Source organism: Pelodiscus sinensis, chromosome 28, assembly GCF_052426305.1.
Source record: "Pelodiscus sinensis isolate ZL-2025 chromosome 28, ASM5242630v1, whole genome shotgun sequence".
NCBI lineage: Eukaryota > Metazoa > Chordata > Testudines > Trionychidae > Pelodiscus > Pelodiscus sinensis.
Window position 1 is genome coordinate 16919229 of NC_143079.1, and position 18791 is coordinate 16938019.

The 18791-nt window shown below is 50.8% G+C and overlaps 1 protein-coding gene across 2 annotated transcripts in view; it reads right to left on the bottom strand.

Annotated features, from left to right (window-relative positions):
- Positions 1–18791, bottom strand: part of ARHGAP25 (Rho GTPase activating protein 25) — a 54802-nt gene that overhangs the window by 26962 nt on the left and 9049 nt on the right. For both annotated transcript variants that reach the window (XM_006110792.5, XM_006110791.5), the window contains exons 2-3: positions 10407–10606; positions 4309–4396 (exon numbers count right to left, since the gene is read on the bottom strand). In XM_006110792.5, coding sequence (XP_006110854.2) covers positions 4309–4396; positions 10407–10606 — 288 coding nt within the window. The remainder of the gene's footprint in view (positions 1–4308; positions 4397–10406; positions 10607–18791) is intronic.

An 18791-nucleotide genomic window follows, 5' to 3' on the forward strand; every position in this document is an offset into this window, starting at 1 on the left:
CATGGGCTTGTGGATGTGAGGGTGCAGGAGTTTGGGCTGGATATGTGAGGGACTCGGGGCAAGAAGGTTGTGCATATGAGGGGCTCAGGACACAGATTTGTGATGTGTGGATGGTGCAAGAGTGTTGTGACAGAAGACTGAGGATGTGGGGATGCAGGAGTTTGGGGATGTAAGAGGCTCAGGACAGGGGATTCCAGTGTATGATAGGCTCAGGTTTGGGGTCAGGTGGTGTAGGAGTGTTATGATGCTGCAGTGAGATGGGGGTTTGGACCCAACTGGGGGCTTGTTGGCCAGGCTTCATTTTTAAATAAAATATTATGTCAAACTCAAAAGGTTTTAGCATTGTCTTTATTTATAGAGGGGTGAGGAACCTGTTTGAGTCAGGGGTCACTGACTCACAGAAAAGTCAGTTGGGCCACACAAGTGAGATGCAAAAAAAACCCAACAACCCTCCAAAACCCCCCAAGCCTCACTAATGTGGTCCCAAATGTGCTGGTGGGGGCAGGGGACAGAGTGAAAGTGGGAGCTGGGGCTGGGGAGAGGGTGCTGCTGGGTGGAAGGATGCTGGCTCAGGTGGCAGGGTGCTGGGGTCAGAGACATGGTCACTAGGGGGACTGGCAGGGTGCTGGGGCCAGGCCAGGGTGGTGCTGAGTCCTGGGGTGTGAGGCAGGGTGCTGGGGACAGGGACAGGGAGGGGACTTGGGTAGGAGTTGGACCTCCATGCTCTGACACCCTCTGGACCTGCCTGGTCCCAGATGAGGGATTTTTGGACCAGGGGAGGACATTTCTGGGCTCCTGGGCTCATCCCCCCCATTAGGCTTCTTTGCACCTCTATCCCCTGCAACCCAACTGAGCTGCCCACCCCTGCTGGTTCCCTGTAGCTCCCCCAAAACCATCCCCCACAATCCAAGGGAGTGCAGCACCAGTTCCCTGCAGCCCCTCACAGCCCAGCTGAGCCTGTTTCCCTGCACCTTTCCCAAGCCCCGCAAAACTGCTGAGCCAAGCGCCGATTCCCTGCCCCTCCTTCCCCTTGAGTCTAGCCCCGGTTCCCGGCACCTTCCTCCTCCTGCAGCCAAACTGAGCTCCACACACACACACACCCCGCAGCCCAGTCCAGCCCAGCTCCCCGGACCTGCCCACTCTACAACCCAGCTGAGCTCAATTTCCCTGCACCTTCCCCCAAACCATGCAGACATGCTGAGCCAGTGCTGATTCCCTGCACCTGCCTCCCTCCCACTCTCCCCTTGGCTGTGTCTACACTGGTGCGATCTTGCACCAAAGCAGCCGCTCTTGTGCAAAAACTTGCTTCCTGTCTACACTGGCCACGTGTTCTTGCGCAAGTAAACTGACGTTCTCATGTATGAAATCAGGGCTTCTTGAGCAAGAACTATGATGCTCCCGCTCAGGAATAAGCCCTTTTGCGCAACTGTTCTTGCACAAGAGGCCAGTGTAGACAGGCAACATGAATTTCTTGTGCAAGAAAGCCCTATGGTTAAAATGGTCATCAGAGCTTTCTTGGGCAAGAGAGCGTCCACACTGCTATAGATGCTCTTGTGCAAAAGCACAGCTCGCAAGTACTGAGTTCATGTGGCTTGTTTGGATGTACCACTGAGGCACCCAAGTTATTAATAAATATTTTTAAACCTTTACCTTTTCTCTCTGCTGCCATGTCTTCTTCCCTTATTCCATCACCTCCCCTGGTGCCTGCTGCCCCCCAACTCCTCACCCTCCTCTGCTGTCCGGACTCCTGCCCTCAGACCTCCTGTGACCTGCCCCACTCCTCCAGCCCTTCTCTCCTCCCTGTGCCCACTCCTCCAGTAGCCCCACTCTGATCATGTGAGCTATCCCTCCTCATCTCCTCTTCTAACACCTCCTTGTACAAACCTGCCCTGCGTCTCTCCTCTGGTGCTGGTCCCTCCCCTGCAGGTGTCTGCCCTTCTGCTTCACCCCAGAATCCCCTGGCACTTGTACCTTCTCTTACTCCTGCACCCTCCTGGTGCCTCCCCCTTCCCTCACTGCCTCTTCCTCCTTTGCCCTCTTTTTCCCTGATGCCCACCCCCTCACCACCCTCATGCCCCTCACACATGACTTGCTCCATCCCGGCCTTCCTCATGCCCCCCCCTTCTTTCAAGCCTTCTCCCAGCATCTCCCTCTCCCTCCTGTAGTCCCCAATGCCCTTGCCCTCTCCCGTCCCAGCATCACCCTGTTCCCCTCCAACTGACACCTCCCCTCCTGCCTTTTTCCTCATTGTCTGCACCTGGCCCCCGGTAGAGTCTCTCCTCTACTCTGTCCCTTTGGTGCCTTCCCCTCTCTTCCTCCTCTCCCTTCCCCTTCCGCACAAGCCCCTTCCTCTCCCAGCCCTTCCCCTTCCCCTACCTTTTGCCTTCCACTTTGTGGGGCTGAAGTCTGCGCTATGTCCCCGGACTCCGAACCCGCAACTCAGCCGTGCGGCGCAACACAGCACCCAGCACTTTTAAAATCCCGGGCCGTGACGTTACGTCATGCCCAGGCATCTCCCTGCCCACCGGTTTGAGCATGCCGCGCAGGGCAGCAGCAGCCAGCAAGGGGGAGCTCAGTGAAGGTTGTACACGGCAGGGACGGGCCAGGGATGGGGCTGGGGAAGAGATGCTCTGGGGCCGGGGTGGGAGGACGTGCGGGAGGGCTGGGGCCTGCTCCAGCTCCAAATATTGGTGAAGCATGGGCACCATGAACCCATACAACTCGCCGCCCATGCCTCTGCTGGCTGGCTGGTTCTCTCTCTCTTTCAGAGAGGGCGGGGGCGTGCCGGCTCCTCGCAGAACCCCTAGTTTTGCTTTGGGAACTCCAGGGTTCCCCGGAGCACCAGTTGGGAAACACTGCTCTATGGGATGTAAAATGAGCTTAGGGAGATGTGCTGTTTGTATCAACTCTCCATCACTACAGCATTCCACCAAGGAAGTGTATTAACAGAAGATTAACCCTGTCTTCCCTCCGTGCATTTACCTGGTATCTTCTCCCAATGTGACTTACAAAGCTTGGGCCTGACTCTCTTCCCAACACCAGTGTTGCTCCAGATTTTCCTGGCTTACCCTGGTGTTCATACGACAACAATCAGGCCCTATGCATACGGTCCAGACTCCCTTTAGCACCAGTGAAAAGCAGCCAGCTTTTGCAAGGCAGCTCTTTATCAGTTTAGAACTACAAGTGAAGAACACATGGCCGATTGAAACTAGTCATTTTTAATTAGACCCAAATTAAGCCCCAGTCAAGAACCTGGAGTTCATCTCCCAGGGAGCAGTGCTGGCTGGAAAATGGAATTTCTGTCCCACTGGAAATCCTGATATTTCAAATTTGGTTTTTGTTCTAAATCAGAGTTGAAATGAAAACTGTGAAATTTCTTGCAAAATGAAAATTCTGAAAAATTTAAATTTGGCAACATGTCATTTCAGTAATGTTGAAACATAATATAATATAGACTATTACATATAACATGTCAATAAAATAGAAGATTGAAAATAACATTACAACGATAGCAGCTGAACGCCCATGCTACTGCCTGAGGGTAATTTGTAACATCAAATGGCTAAGACAGTAATCACTGGGAGGCAGCAAATTGCAGATCCCAGTGATGGCTGAAGCTGGTGAGGGTCTGAACCAAAGGGCACTTGCCCGTGCTTGCAGCAGTTTTCATCATTTCGCACCGACTCAAGAAACTCTTTGGGCTTCAGTGTGATACACACGGCCGGGGGCCGGCAGCCTCGCGGGCCCTTGGACAGGGTGTGTGGGGTCCCGCTCCGTGCTCCTGGTGCAGCCAGTCCTCAATGCCACCCAGAGCTCGGTGCTGAGTCCCCGCCCCAGCCCTCAGCGCCACATAGAACATCTCAAGCACCGTCCTGAGGAGACGTAAAGAACCCAGAGCTCCAGATTCTGCAGCCAGGAGCCCTGAGCCCCTCTGAATCGCCGGGGCCTGGGGCAGTTGCCCCCTTCCCTGCCACCAGGCCTGTACACAGAACAGCTGTGTATTAAGAGCCCAGGAGTTAACAGGAAATCCAATGAAATGGGACATTCTATTTTAGATACACTGAACTGAGATGGGAAAGTCAAAACTCTTCATTTTGACACTTTTTCCATCAACATTTTCACCCAAAATGGATCATTCCCACAAAATATGCAGATGTTGATAAAACTGCATTTTCTCACTGAAAACCGTTCCTCCAGAATGTTCAGCAGACTCTCCGTGAGCCACCCCCCTGCCAGGGCAGCAGATCGAGCTATAAGCATGCGAAACAAGAAGCACACAGGAGATCTCTGTGCTGTCACGGTGCTCACCTGGGATGATTTCAAAGATAAACTTCCCTGCTTCCTCTGGGTTGCCAGCTGCCTCCTTGATAGTGCTTCCCTGCAGAAACAGGCAGCCCTGGAAACAAAGCCAGCAACAGCCTGGAGTCAGCCATTTCAAAATAAAGAGCCCTTGGCAGTGACGGATGTAACGCTCATGGGCCCGTTGGGCTGGAAGGGAGCTCCAGCCATCATTAAATCCAGCCCCTGGTGCTCAGGCAGAGCCCAGTGAACCTGGGCTGTCCCTGACAGGCGTTTGTCCAACCTGTTCTTAAAACCTCACTCCATGGCCGGGGGTTCACACACTCCTTTGGGAGCCTGTCCCAGAGTTTAACTCCCCTTAGAGATAAAAAGTTCTCCCTAGTCCAATGGTCACCAACCAGTGTACTGGCAGGTCTTGGAACTTTTGACAGGTGACCCTGCCTGGGTTGGCCAGGAGGTCCAACACCTCATCTGCCCCTTGCAGCACTGCCGTGATGCTCCTGCCCTTGGCCTTGGAGCTGCCCCCCACCCTTGGGAGTCTCCTTGTTGCTGTGCAGGGCACAGGAAGATGGGGGGCTGATGTCAGGATGCCCCTCCTCACACCCTGTACCCCATCTCCACAGAGCACGGGGGGCAGGGAGGGAGAGAGTTTGCTGGCTGCTTTTGGGAGTGGTGCAGGGCCAGAGTAGGGGTGAGCCTGCCTTAGCACCCTGCACCACCACCCAGAAGCCACCTGTGGTAAGCAGTGCCCAGCTGGACCCTGCATTCTGAACCCCAACCCCCTCCCGCATCCCAAACCCCTGCTGGCACTGAGTCCCTGTGTATGGAAACTCCTTCCCAGAGCCTGCACCCTGAACCCCCTCCTGCACCTCAACTCTCTTCCCCAGGCTCAGCTCAGAACCCCTCCCACACTCCAAATCCTTTAGCCCAAGATCAGCATCTGCACCCCCTCCCCTGCACCCCAACCCTCTGCCCCCAGCTGATAAAAGTGAATGAGGATGGCGGAGGGGGGGATGGAGTGAGCAGGGTGGGGCCTTGGAGAAGGGGCAGGAAGGAGGCAGGGCAAGGGTGTTTGGATCTGAGGTAGATCCTGGATTGCATTTAAATTCAAAGAGTGCTTAAAAAGGTTGGCGACCACTGCCCTAGTACCTGGGGGTATGTCTACACTACCCTCCTAATTCGAAATAGGAGGGTAATGTAGTCATACTGCAATTGCAAATGAAGCCTGGGATTTGAATTTCCTGGGCTTCATTTGCATAAAGCCGGCCGGCGCCATTTTAAAATGCCGGCAGTTCGAACCCCGTGCCGCGCGGCTACACGCGGCACGGAGTAGCTAGCTCGGATTAGGCTTCCTAATCCTAACTAGCTGTACTCCTCGTGGAATGAGTAGTACAGCTAGTTCGGATTAGGAAGCCTAATCCGAACTAGCTACTCCGTGCCGCGTGTAGCCGCGCGGCACGGGGTTTGAACTGCCGGCATTTAAAAATGGCGCCGGCCAGCTTTATGCAAATGAAGCTCGGGAAATTCAAATCCCGGGCTTCATTTGCAATTGCGGTATGACTACATTACCCTCCTATTTCGAATTAGGAGGGTAGTGTAGACATACCCTGGGTGACTCTCTTGCTACCAATCAAGCCCATTACTTCTTCCAGTGGACATGGAGAACATTTGATCACCATTTCTTTATAACAACTGAAAACATGTCTGGAGACTGTTAACAAGACCCTCCTTGTTCTATTTCCCAAGACTAAACATAGGCCCAGTTTTTTAATTTTTCCTCGCAGGTCAGGTTTTCTAAGCTTTCAGCATGTTTGCTGCCTCCGTTTAATTTGTCCAAATCTTCCTTAAAGCATCATGCCCAGGACTAGACACAGCGGAGGCCTCACCAGTGCCTGCCCTAGGAGAGTGTGCCAATTACCATCCGTGTCTTACATACGAGACTCGTGTTAACACATCCCAGACTGACCAGAGCCCGTTTTGGCAACAGAACCACGTCGTTGACTCTCGTTCAATTTGTGAGCCACCGTGACTGGCAGACCCTTCTCGGCAGTACCTCCAGCTTGCTGGATATTTAGAGCCACGTCTCTTTGGCTGAGCACTAGGTGAGACAGTCTGAGAAACGGCTCCTTTAGCCTGGATTCTCTCACTGCCAGTTTTAGGGAAGCTGCAGTTTCAAACTGATTGGGCAGGAGACTGCAGGAGCTGTGTCACTCGGTATCACCTAGCTCATCAGCCTCATGACTCTTGCGCCCACTTCATCAGATCACATGTCCAGCCTAAAAAAGGATGTGGATCCAGGCTGGCAGACATGAGACCCGGATGTTTCAATAACTGCATGAGTCAGCAGAAGCCGTGCCTCACTGGGCTGTGGGGGCAGGGAGGGGCGGGTTTAGGAGATGGTCCCATGTCTGCAAAGGGAGCTAATTATGGAGCCCACGTTTTCAGGCCACATGGAGATTAGGGGTGTAAAAGGTTAGCCGATTACCCGGTTACCCACTAAGCCTTAGGCTTACTGGAATGTTTACCTGGTAACTGGCTGGACCAGCCATGTGGAGTTATCAGCCAGGCAGGACCCCAGACATACTGGGGCAGCAGCTGGCAGCCACTCTAACTCAGCCAAGGGGGGCAGGTGAGAACTGGCCCTGCCTGCCGTGTACTGGCCCACCATTGATTAACCCGTTAAATGGTATAATTTGAATCATTTAACCGGATAGCTATTGTAATGGTGATTTACAGACCTAATGGAGAGTGCATCCAGCAGCTTGGCAGTGGGAAAGGAATAAACCCAGGAGGTGCTATGTTAATAATGAACCTCTCCTGCGGCAGGCTGAGGTTCTCCACAGAAATACGGACGCATAGTTCAAGGGTTCAAGAAAGAGTTAGATAAGTTCATGGAGGTTAGGTCCACCAATGGCTATTAGCCCGGACGGGTAGCCTCTGTCAGAGGCTGGGAATGGGTGATGGGAGAGGGACTGCCTGATGATTCCCTGTTCTGTTCACTCCCTCTAGGGCACCTGGCATTGGCCACTGTGGGCAGACAGGACCCTGGGCTAGATGGACCTTTGGTCTGACCCAGTCTGGCTGCTCTTCTGTTCTTATGAAATGACTGGGAGTAATATCTCTATGTCCCCTGGGTAGCTCTGCCCGTTTCAGTGCTCAGCCTGGAAGCAGTTGAAGACTCCTCTCTGGTGCTGACAGGAATTTTGTCATCATAAAGGAGTTTCAACCAAAAAACGGGGGGGGTCACAAAAATTGTGGACGTTTTAATTTTCATTTACATTTCTCACCAAAAAAGGCAACATTTTTTTGTTTTGCTTGGGGGGAAACAACAGGAAAAAATCAGTCTTGGTTAAAAATGATGAACTTTTAGTTGAGTGAAAATGGGTTTTCAGAAACCTAAAATATGTCTGTTGATAAAGCAACAAGAAAAATTGCAGGACATTTTGAGAAAATTGAAAAAAAATGTTTTTTAAAATTTCTTCCACAAAGTAATTGATATTTTTTAACAGTTCTGCTTGTACCAGGGATCAGCCATTATTATGTGTAATTTACTGAACCAGGGATTTGGCTTATGGTTTGGAGACAGCACCTGAGTTACAGGTCGATGTTAGAAGCTGATGGATGTATCCAGCTTGTGTATCCATCGGGATAGAAGACAGGGCACCATGCCGGGTGGGGATATTCCTCACCCTATGACCCGGAGGCTGGACACAGCCCACCAGAACATTTCATAAGGCCTGCTGCCTGCTTCAACACACTATACCAACAGCCAACACATTAGCACTGTGTCATCACAGTTGCATCACTTTAGCTTACACAAGTGGGAAAACAGACACTGCTGTACATAGGCCGTTTCTATCTAAATACACACAAAACAAGCTGCACTTAAAATGGAAAGCAATGCAGGCGATTTTAAATTGCATTTACAACATGTAGAATCCCTTTGGCTCATACAAGCTTGGGCTTAGGGGTTGGTAGCAATAAGGGAGGGCACCACAGCTCTAGGTGATGGAGATCAGTAGCCCAGCTGTCTTCAGGCAGCAGTCGGCTCCATCTGCCCTCCCCAGAGGAGATGTGGAGCAATACAAAGGGGCAGAGTCATGTAGCTGTTTTACTTCCCTGGGGTCTGTGACGTTCCATTCCTGTGTCACTCACAGGGGATTTAAGCAGGTTCCATGACCAGGCATCAGGCAGCTCCTTTAACGGAAAGATCCTGCAGCCAGTGGGTGAAATGCCAGCGAGTCACTGGAGCTGTTCCCCTTTAGCCAGCAGCAGTAGCAGATGAAACCTTTGAAGCCAAGGGAGCTGAGCCTCAATGGACCAGCAGGAAATCTCCCCACCCCCGCATGTGGCCATGCAAATGAATTGTGAGCTGTCCCAGTGCAGCCATGGCTTTTCAAAGGCTGTTTGAAATATTAGCTGTTGTTAACACCTCCTGTGCACTCAAAGGATGTGGTGGGGGGCAGGGATGCTAGTGACAGGGGATAAACATCCGCAGGGCATAAACATGCAAATTCTGAGCTTTCCCCCCTATTTTCTGGCTATGACAATAAACCCTTTGGGAGCTAATATATTTCTGAGCAGCAAATATCCTGGCCTTGAAATGCACCAGATTGCTAGGCGTTATCACAAGGGATTTCCTTCCTAAAGGGTCACCCCTGCAGTGCAATAATCAGACTGAATTTCACCCTGAATTTTTTGGAAGCTTTCTTTCTTGCCCCTTTCTTCTTCACCTTATTCCCCACAGCCATCTTGAATGGTCAGGTCTCCTATGGCTTTGGTGACAGCCCCCGGTGCCAGGGTTCTAGTAGCACTGGACATTGGGCCATACGTTTCCTACAAAGCCCAGGGTGTGTTTTTGGAAACACTGCTGTATAAATCATTCTGCCTCACTGCACAGCCAATAAGGTCCTGCCCCCACCCCCGCTCCCACATTCATAGCCAGAAAGAACAGAATTCGCCATCAAGGCTCGGCCTAAACTTAAATCCCAGAGCTGAGCCACCCGAAGGCAGGAGCTGGAGCCAGATGCTAAAGTGGCTTTCTCCTCACAGCTGTCAACTCAGCTGCAGCATGGCCAAACCTGTCTTCGTAATCTTCCTCAGTCCCTGCGAGCAACACCACCAGCCTACCCATTACTCAGGGCCAGAATGGGGGCATCAGCTTGGACTCCAACCCCCGTCTAGAGCCTTCCATCCAGGCTGTGTCTAAATCTTTCCAATTCTGCCTGCATCACGCCTTTCCTGCCCATTCGTATCACTGAGCCTCTCGTTCAAGCTCTGCTCTTTCCTTCTCTCTGGCCTTGAGAAATACAGTCTGGCCTCTCTCCTGTCCATGCAGGATGCAGCTGCTAAGTTCATTCTCCTGGCCTGTTGTTTGGACAATACCAGCCATCACCGCCTCTCTCTTCTTTATCACAACAAGCCGCCTTTCCAGGTCCCTCACGGCCCATCCCCACCCTTCCTATCACCTCTCATTCACTATCAAAATATCAACCCCACCTCGGATCAGCCCAGCATGCCAGCCTCCATCCCCTACTTGTTACATTTTCCAACAGGCAGCTTTGTGCTTTCTTGCATCCTGCCCCTTTCCTTCTTGGCACACGCTCCCCTGAGACATCTGCAAATGAAGTCAGTATGCTCTTTCCAAACCTGCCTTAAAACTCTCTTTTGCCACAGTGTCCACAAAAAACCTGACAGTAGTTAGGGCCCTGGTGTGCTGAGACCACTGCCTGTCCTACCAGCCAGTACCGTCTCACTGTTTCCTTGTACACCATCACTGGTGTGTCTGTACCACCACTGATATGTATCCAATCTCTGAGACGTAGCTTGTAAACAGCATGGGGCAGAGGCCCACTCTTTGGTCAGCATTCGTACAGAGCCTAGTACAATGGGGTCTTGGTCCAGGACTAGGACTCCACAGTGCTATGGAAAGACAATAATAATATCAGTAGGGCAGGGGCCAGGCTGTCCAAGGCTACATCCTTCCTGCCAAAAAACATCTCCCCTCTGTCATCCCTGCAGGACCTCATCCTTAGCCAGTTTCTTTCAGGTCAAACCACAAGTAGAGGATGGCTACAAGGCAACAAGGAGGTCTGCGCTGACTGTACCTGGGGTTTGGCATCCTCCTCATCTTTGTAGTAAAACAGCTGCTGGCCCTTAAGAACGAAGTACCGTTGCTGCCAGTTCTTGACAATGGAGCGCTGCTTCTTCAGCCAGCCGATCTTCAAGGGCCGCTCCAGCTGGTTGTGGGAAGCCATCCAGTTACAAGCCGCCATGGGATCCCCAGTCATCATGCTCCTGGAACGAGCTGGAGAAAGGAAGACAGACACATACTGGCAGAGGGACATGGGATTCAAAGGAGCCCTCAGGCAGAGATTCTCAAGGTTGTCTCATTAGGGGAAAACCAGCTGTAGCATGGAACATGGGTCCCTTCAAATGGAGTTAAGTAAAACCTAAAATCAACTGCACGGATCAGAGGCAGCTATCTGTCCCCTCTGCCTGCGTAAAGCCAATGGGCTACAGGCTTTTAAAGGAAGTGGCTGCAGTATCTGTCAAAATATGCTTCCTTTTTCCTGCGTGGGAGTTATTGTCTCACAAGAGAGAGAGAGAGAGAGAGCGAGAGAGAGAGGAGAAAATAATTAGCTCCTGTAAGGGACTGTTTCGTTTAAACCCATCCAAAAACAAAGACTCAGCCAAGAGGGGGACATTTCAAAAAGTGTTTTAAAATACTGGTTCTCAGCCAAGGGTACACCAGGGGAACACCAACGCATCTAGATATTTGCATAGCTTTACAATAGGCTGCATAAAAACACAAGCAGTCAGTACCAACTACGGTTTCATACACTGCCTGGTTAACACGGAACTGGAAGTATATTATAGACCTTGTCAGCCATGTTTCAGTGACAGTGTGTGGGATACGTTAGTATTTTTATGTCTGACTTGGGGAGCAAGTACTTTTGAAGTAAGATGAGACTTGGGGGCATGCAAGACAAATCCAACTGCTGATAGGAGGCTGCAAAGGTCGAGAGCCACTGGTTTAAAGTGTTTATTCGGGATGGCACTAATGCACGGTAGAGAGCTGTGTGGCACAATGCCGCCCTGATGTTGAGAGGTTCCCCTTGGAGTGCTGTTGAATGCCAGTCTGGGGTGATGGGTTCCTAAAGAGGAAAACTATTGCTGCTCCTGTTATTTTCACCGGTGGGCCAGTCATCCGGCACCGCACCAGCTGTGTCACATTCAGCACCGCAGGTCAGACTGGGGGACCGGACTGGAAGCCTGGGCATTTAACTCTCTCAGCGTGAGTCTCTTCCCACTACCCCCATGTAAATTGGGAAGAAGGCCACTGTGGTCAGCAGAGTAAAGCTGCTATGAGTGACACAGGCCTTGAACCCACTGAATCATAAGTCACATTTCGAAAGCCATTTCCTGTTGGCAGGACCATTCTTGCCGTTCCCTTAAACTGATTAGTGCAACATAAATAATAAAATCTAGCTCCTATCTAGTGTTTATCAAGAAGGATCAGGATCGTTATCCCTATTTCAGAGATGGGGAAACTGAGGCACATGGGGCAGAGCCAGGAACAGCACCTTGGTCTACTGAAGCCCAGCCCATACTCTGGCCAAGACCAAAGCAGGCTGCCACAAGGTTAAAGACTTCCACAGCCTTTCAGAGCCACTCGGTTGCTCTGGTTGCCCATCTACTGATGTGGCCCCCTTTACCATCTGAGTGCTTCCCATTTAACATTTAGAAATGACTCTCTCTCTCTCTCTCTCTCTCTCTGTCTCTCTCTTTCGCTCTCTGTCTCTCTCACTTCCCCAGCTGGAGCAAAACCAACTTGATTTGTTTTCTGTCTGTCTGCTTGTTTCCATTTGTGCACATTGTGAGCAGGCACATCCTATGTCTGTATGTGCAGGCATGAAACGGGCATGTTCGTGTGTGGTGCACATGTGAGTGTGTGCCTGCCCTTGTGGACTTGTGACTGTGCATCTTTGGGGGCAGAAATCACTGAGGGAAGGTTGAGCCAAAGAACTGAGCTGTGTCCTGGCTTCTGAAAGTGCTTTGTGGTTATTTCTGTGGTCACGGAGTGTCGGGGGGCTGGAACAATTTGCTAAAAGCCATTGTCCCAAACTATAAATCCTGTACTTGATGGAAATCACTTCAAGCCAAGGGGTGCAACCGCATCCCCAGCGCCCCTAGTTCCAGCCCCTATACGGGAGTTGCAGTTTAGGGGACTGACAGTGAAGGCTGAATACAGCCTGGCTCCCGCATGGCTGTTAACACACCTCCAGAAGCAGAACCCGCTATGTCCTTGCAAGACAGACACCAGCCTATTGCAAGTCTTTTAGCTTATCTAGTCACATGCACTGTGTGGAGTGGATGCACACCACTCTCAGTCTGATTTCTGTTGTTTCTCACTCACTTTGCACAAGTGTAAAGGACTCCTCAAGGTGGGATGCAGTAGAGAACCGGGGCTTGTGTTCCTGCAGCAGGCATATGTTGCTATGGGAAGTTCCCCAATATATGGATTTGGAGGGGATTTGAGTTAGTCTTTCAATGGGATTTGAATGCCAGACTCCTCTACAGTGTATGTCTTCTGCAAAGAAAGGCCCACAGTGCCAAGTTTCAGAGCCTGGGTCAATTGACTAGATCTTGTGGGACGGAGCTAAAAATAGGGTCCCGGAGCCCAAAGGTCTGCACCTCCACTATTAGCCCTGCAGCCTGAGCTGAGGATCCTGAGTCAATTGCGATGCAGAACATGGGTTTTCCTTTGTAGTGTAGCTGCACCTTGAGACCCGCTTTGAAAACTACAGCCTCAAAGCCCCAGGAGCACTGCTCCTAGCCTGCGAACAAAACCCTGCGCATTAACAGCAGCATCCCCACTCCCTGGGCACGTGGCTTCATGCCCCACAGAGGATGCTAAGTGCTCAGCGGGTTGGATTTTTAGAGGCTGAGGGCTGGACACAGTGAAAATCGGACTCCACTAAACCGAATGTTGCTGTCTGGAGAGCGCAGCCCCTGCTAGTGCAGATTCCGTTTTGCAAATGTTTGTTTTGAAAAACCACAAACTGCTTCTAATGTGTTAAACCAGGACTGGGCCACCTTCAAACCGCTCGGTCTCTGTTGTTCAATGAACTGTGCTCCCACGCACAGCACTGGGACGAGTATGAGCCCTGGGCCAATGGCTCAGTCCCGATCATAGGCGTCATCCAGGAGCTAACATAACGCAGTAAATGAGAGAGCTGGAAGATGCTGTCCATGCCCAAATAGCCTGGACTCGTTTAGCAGGAGTGGAGGGGCCCCACTACAAACATCTACTCAAGGCAGACCCGTGTGAATCGACAATAGTTCTGCACTGGCCCATGTGACCAGCTGGATTTCTAGCAAGAGAGCCCATGGTTTCTAGTACTGCATGCAAGGGAGTCACTCTGTGAATTCATCTGCAGTGTATTAGCTCATCTCCTCACTGTTCCTCAGCTCCTCACCTCTACCGTGGGGATAATGCTACTTGCTTTCTCCTACCCGCTGTTGGTCTTGTCCATGTGGAATATAACCTAGGATCTGCCTGACACGCTGTGTACAGACAGCTCTGGAGCCCTGGCCTCTCTAGCTCCCACTGAACCACACATGTTAATGAACATGACACTCACTGTGCACGGCCACAAAGACCAGCAGGAGGCATGGGCCCATCATTTTCATTGTTCTTTTCCAAGCCCATATGTAGTTGTCAGATCTCTAGGAATGGTGATTCCTCAAACCTCCCTCTGCAAATGGGTCCACTCTCTTGCTCTGCAGCAGCTCTTTAATATTTAACTGGAATTTTCCTTGCTGTAGAGTAAGACTATTACTGGACCATGAGCTCTGGCTGCTTTGACTAATGACTTCTTTACACCCCTCACATGTCTCTAGAATGCTAGTCACTGCGTTTCCCCTGTCTTATTTCAGAGGCAGAGGCAGCTACTGCAGTAGAAACAGCAGAGATAGCCCAGTGATAACAGCAGCCCTATCTCCACAGCCAGCTAATCTACCATCTACTAATAGGCATTGCTGTGCTGTGCTGGATCTAAACAAATTCGAAGGGTTTTGGCCAGCAGTCCCGGGCTTCATTTGCAACTCTGGTTGCCTACATTACCCCGCTAGTTCGAACTAGGGTGGTACTGTAGACATATCCTAACATCTCTGAACAGGGAAGCTTTAGGCCCTGTCTATGCTACACATTTTCTGAACGAGTAGCCAGCCAGTGACATGACTGGCTGCAAACCCGCTTCGCACCCCACTTGCACCATGCTGAGTACCTGGTCAGTAACCGTTATGCTTTTGCCTCCTGCCCTGCACTACGATGATGAAGCCACAGTTAATTTGGGTCACAGATAACTGTGTTCACTGACTATATATAAGCACCTGGGCTGCGTCTAGACTGGCATGATTTTCCGGAAATAGTTTTAACAGAAAAGTTTTTCCGTTAAAAGCATTTGCGGAAAAGAGCATCTAGATTGGCACGGACGCTTTTGTGCAAAAGCACTTTTTGAGGAAAAGCGTCCATGCCAATCTAGACGTGGCTTTGCGCAAGAAAGCCCCGATCGCCATTTTTGCCATCGGGGCTTTTTTGCGCAAAACAGTTTTTACCTGTCTATACTGGCCCTCTTGCGCAAAAGTGTTTGTGCAAGAGGGCTTCTCTCTGAGTGGAAGCATCATAGTATTTGCACAAGAACACTGACAGTCTTACATTAGATTGACAGTGCTCTTGCGCAAATTCAAGCAGCCAGTGTAGACAGCTGGCAAGTTTGCCCGCAAAAGCAGCCACTTTTGCAGAAAACCTTGCCAGTCTAGATGCAGCCCTGAAAATTTTCCAGGTGTTTGTTTGGGTCCTTAACTCAATTAATTTTTGTTTTTTGGAATATAAAATGAAAATGTCCAGGCTTCATTGAAATCATTGGGTGGAAAGGAGCTGGGGAGGGGGTTCAGTGTACAGGCTGCCCTGGGGAGCGAGGCCAGGTGAGAAACACCAGTCCATGGCTGCTGGGGCACTAAGCTGGGGAAGGGTGCATGTCTCTTGGCTAAGCCAGGTCCATTTGTCCTCCCCCTGCACTCCCCAGCCAGAGTGAGGAATGCAGCAAACTGTGCACTTTCCCCTGGCTCCTTCAGGAAGAGGAAAAGCCAGCAGTACTCCTGTATGAATAGGAGCAGAGGGAGCTTCAGCCTTCCCCACCCTTCCTACAGGGCACCTATGAGGGTGGTTTACTCAAGGCTGGGGCAGTCCAAGAGTGCCCCGCACCATCCCCTTTTACCTGCTTGGTGATTCTGTCTCTTTTCTGTATGGTCTTCTGAGACGTGATCCCTTTCCAGGCGCATTCCATTGTCCTGGCACAACCAAACCCTGACCTTGTTTTAAGTCAGGGCTACACAACAAGCGGCCCGTGGGGTGCATGCGGCCCGCAACTCATTTGTTTGTGGCCCGCAGTGTGATCTGGGTTTACACGGGGCTCAACACACGACCCACGGGTGGATCCTTTGAACATGGCTTCCACTGGGGACATCCTGCACAAAGGCCTTCTGTCGATATGCATTTTAGTAGTTAAATTCCTGGACGGTCAGTGTTCATTAAAAGTGCTGTCATGTGGGTGGAAATCGAGTAAATATTGCCTTTTATTAATATCAGCAGAACTGACTTCAATGGGGCCTGCGTGTTGTGTAGTCTTGCCTTAATCTTTGTATTCATGCCTGTCAGTGTGAAAAGTTATTTGCACATATTTGCATATATTTGCACATACGTTTGCAACCACACTTAAGTTGCGGCCCTCTGCATGTGCTGTGAGTATCATTGTGGACCCCAGGGCTTCCGCACTTGAGTAGCCCTGTTTTAAGTTATGATAAGAGGAAGCTGAATACCAAATTTGGTGGTCCTAGGAGAAGTTCTTGAACAAACAACCCCCCCCCCCCCCCACACACACACACACTCTCTCTCTCTCTCTCAAATATATAACAGATACAAGGCTTAGAGGTACACACACCAACTGCACCTCTGTTCAGTTTTGGTGGCTTCTAGAAGACAGAGACCAGAAGCCCCAAAGTAGAGGGCTCCCAAACTATTTAAAGGCATTCCACCCAATTCCTATAATCTACAGAAACTATAGTGGGCCATGTGGCCATATCAGTGGTCTGGGCTGTGATATAATTGTTTGAGCATAAGAGCATAAGAACGGCCGTAGTGCACCAGACCAAAGGTCCATCTAGCCCAGTCTCCTGTCTGCCGACAGTGGCCAATGCCAGGTGCCCTAGAGGGAATAAAGGGAATGAACAGAACAGAAAATTATCAAGTCCTCCCACCCCTGTTGTCCATTTCCAGCCTCTGACAAACAGAGGCTAAGGTCACATTCCTGCCCATCCTGACTAATAGCCATTGATGGTCCTGTCCTCCATGAACTTATCTAGCTCTTTTTTGAATTCTGTTAAAGTCCTGTCTTCACAACATCCTCTGGCAAGGAGTTCCACGGGTTGACTGTGTGCTGTGAGAAGAAATTCTTATTTTTATTTGTTTTAAACCTGCTACCTATTAATTTCATTAGTGACCCCCTAGTTCTTACATTATGGGAACAAGTCAATAACTTTTTCCTTTTCTCCACACCAGTTATGATTTTATTTTGCTTGTGTGAGGGACATCCTGCACTGTTACCTGTACCTGTCCTGCAGGTCGTCTGTCCCGAGCGGAGGCACTGCGGACTAGCTTACCTAGCCCTCACTGATTATGAACACAGCCTGGGTAGCCAGTGGGGTGTGGCTGGCCTGTGGCAGTGCTGCGGGGAAAGCAGGCAGGTGGACACGGCCCTTCAGGCAGGTCAGAAGAGTGTGTCTCAACTGGGCTGAGAGCACATTTGCAATTGTCAAGGAGGCAGGGCTGATGATCTCCCACATAAGGGCTGGGTGCTGATTCTCAGCTGGACTGTCAGGGCTACTCTAGCTTACTTAGTCCCCTGGGGGCTTTAGGAAGCAAATAGCAGTATACTCCGACCACACCCCAACCGTCTCACCCCACACCACCAGCCACCTCCTGACATGCCCCCAGCCCTGGGGTCTGGGAGTAGAGCTAGGGTAGGGAGTTCCTTGGCTGGGAGCATTTCTCCGCCCTGTTTCCATCCCCTTTCAGGCCAGGACTCCATATGTAGAGCCATGCAGAGGTCTGGCTCCCTTAGCAGATTTCAGACCAGAAACTCCAGCAGTTCTCTAGGTTCCCACTTTCACAAGCTCTGACCCTGGCCCCAGTGTGCACAAGGGCCCTGGTCTGCAAACAGGGCCTGGTTAAAGCTTTCCCCTTTAATCTCCTTCCCTCCAGTGGAGAGCCCTGTGCTTTGAATTGCCAGCCAGAAGCCTAACCTGGCACCATTGCCTCTGCTTCTGTCTCTGGAGGGTTCCAGCGGGCGGCCCGGCCCACTTCTCACCACAGCTGTGAAAAGGAAGCTGATAGCAATTATGAGCTTGGCACATTCTGAGCTGCTTCCTTTTGTTAAATGCCTCTGACTGTTTCCCTCGAAACATCCTCGCTGCCTTTTCAGCTAAGAAGGGATGGGCCTGTCCCTGGGCACCCACCCGTGCTGTGCCCTGCCAGGAAGAATCAGGGCAGCCTATTCACTCAACACCCATCGTCCCCCAGACCGGGGTGCTCTCACACAAAGCAGGGCTGTACTTCCACAGACGTGCTGCAGGAGAGGGCCATGCAAACCCCCGAACCCAGCAGAGTGTTGGGAGGTGAATGAGCTGCCGTGGTTCCTGTAAAACGTAAAGGTGCTCTGCACAGAGAGAGGAGTTAAACCCACGGCCCTGATCCTCTCGGCTGCCTAAAATTCCACCGGCCTGGTTGTAATGAGTCAGTGCCTCTGAGTTCAGCTCCTCTGCAGAGCTGCGGCTGTGCACTCATAAGCAACTGCTGCATGTCCCTGCCCCTCCGTGCATCCCTGGCCTCCAGTGACAAGCCTGCCAACTGGCCATACAGCTCCCTATTACAAGTGCCCATGTAATGCCATGCTTTGTGCAGACAGCCCATGCACACCTACAACTACACAGTGCCCTCTGCTGGCTGTTGGGGAAGCTGCCAGATTTTTGTATGGTTGTAAATCTGATCTTTTGATTTTCTATAAAATCTACGAGGGTTGCCAATAGTCCCTTATTACAAGGGACATCCCTTTTTTCATCTCTGCACAACAAGTTTGGGAGCTGCTGAGTGCTGCAAAAGCAGCAAAGAATACTCCTGGGGAATGTGGATGAATACTGTTTAATATTATTAATTATTATTATTATTATTATTATTATTATTATCAGGAAGAGGGGGGTGGCCGGGATGCTAAGAAAACAGTCCCCTTTTATATGAAATACAACATGGGCAACCCTAAAATATGGTGATTATGGGTGTGAATTTTTACCATTCCAGTGTGGACACCTTTATTCTTTGGATAAAATTAAAAGCTTCCAGCCTTCCAGTAAACAAAGCACTTTAACTCTAC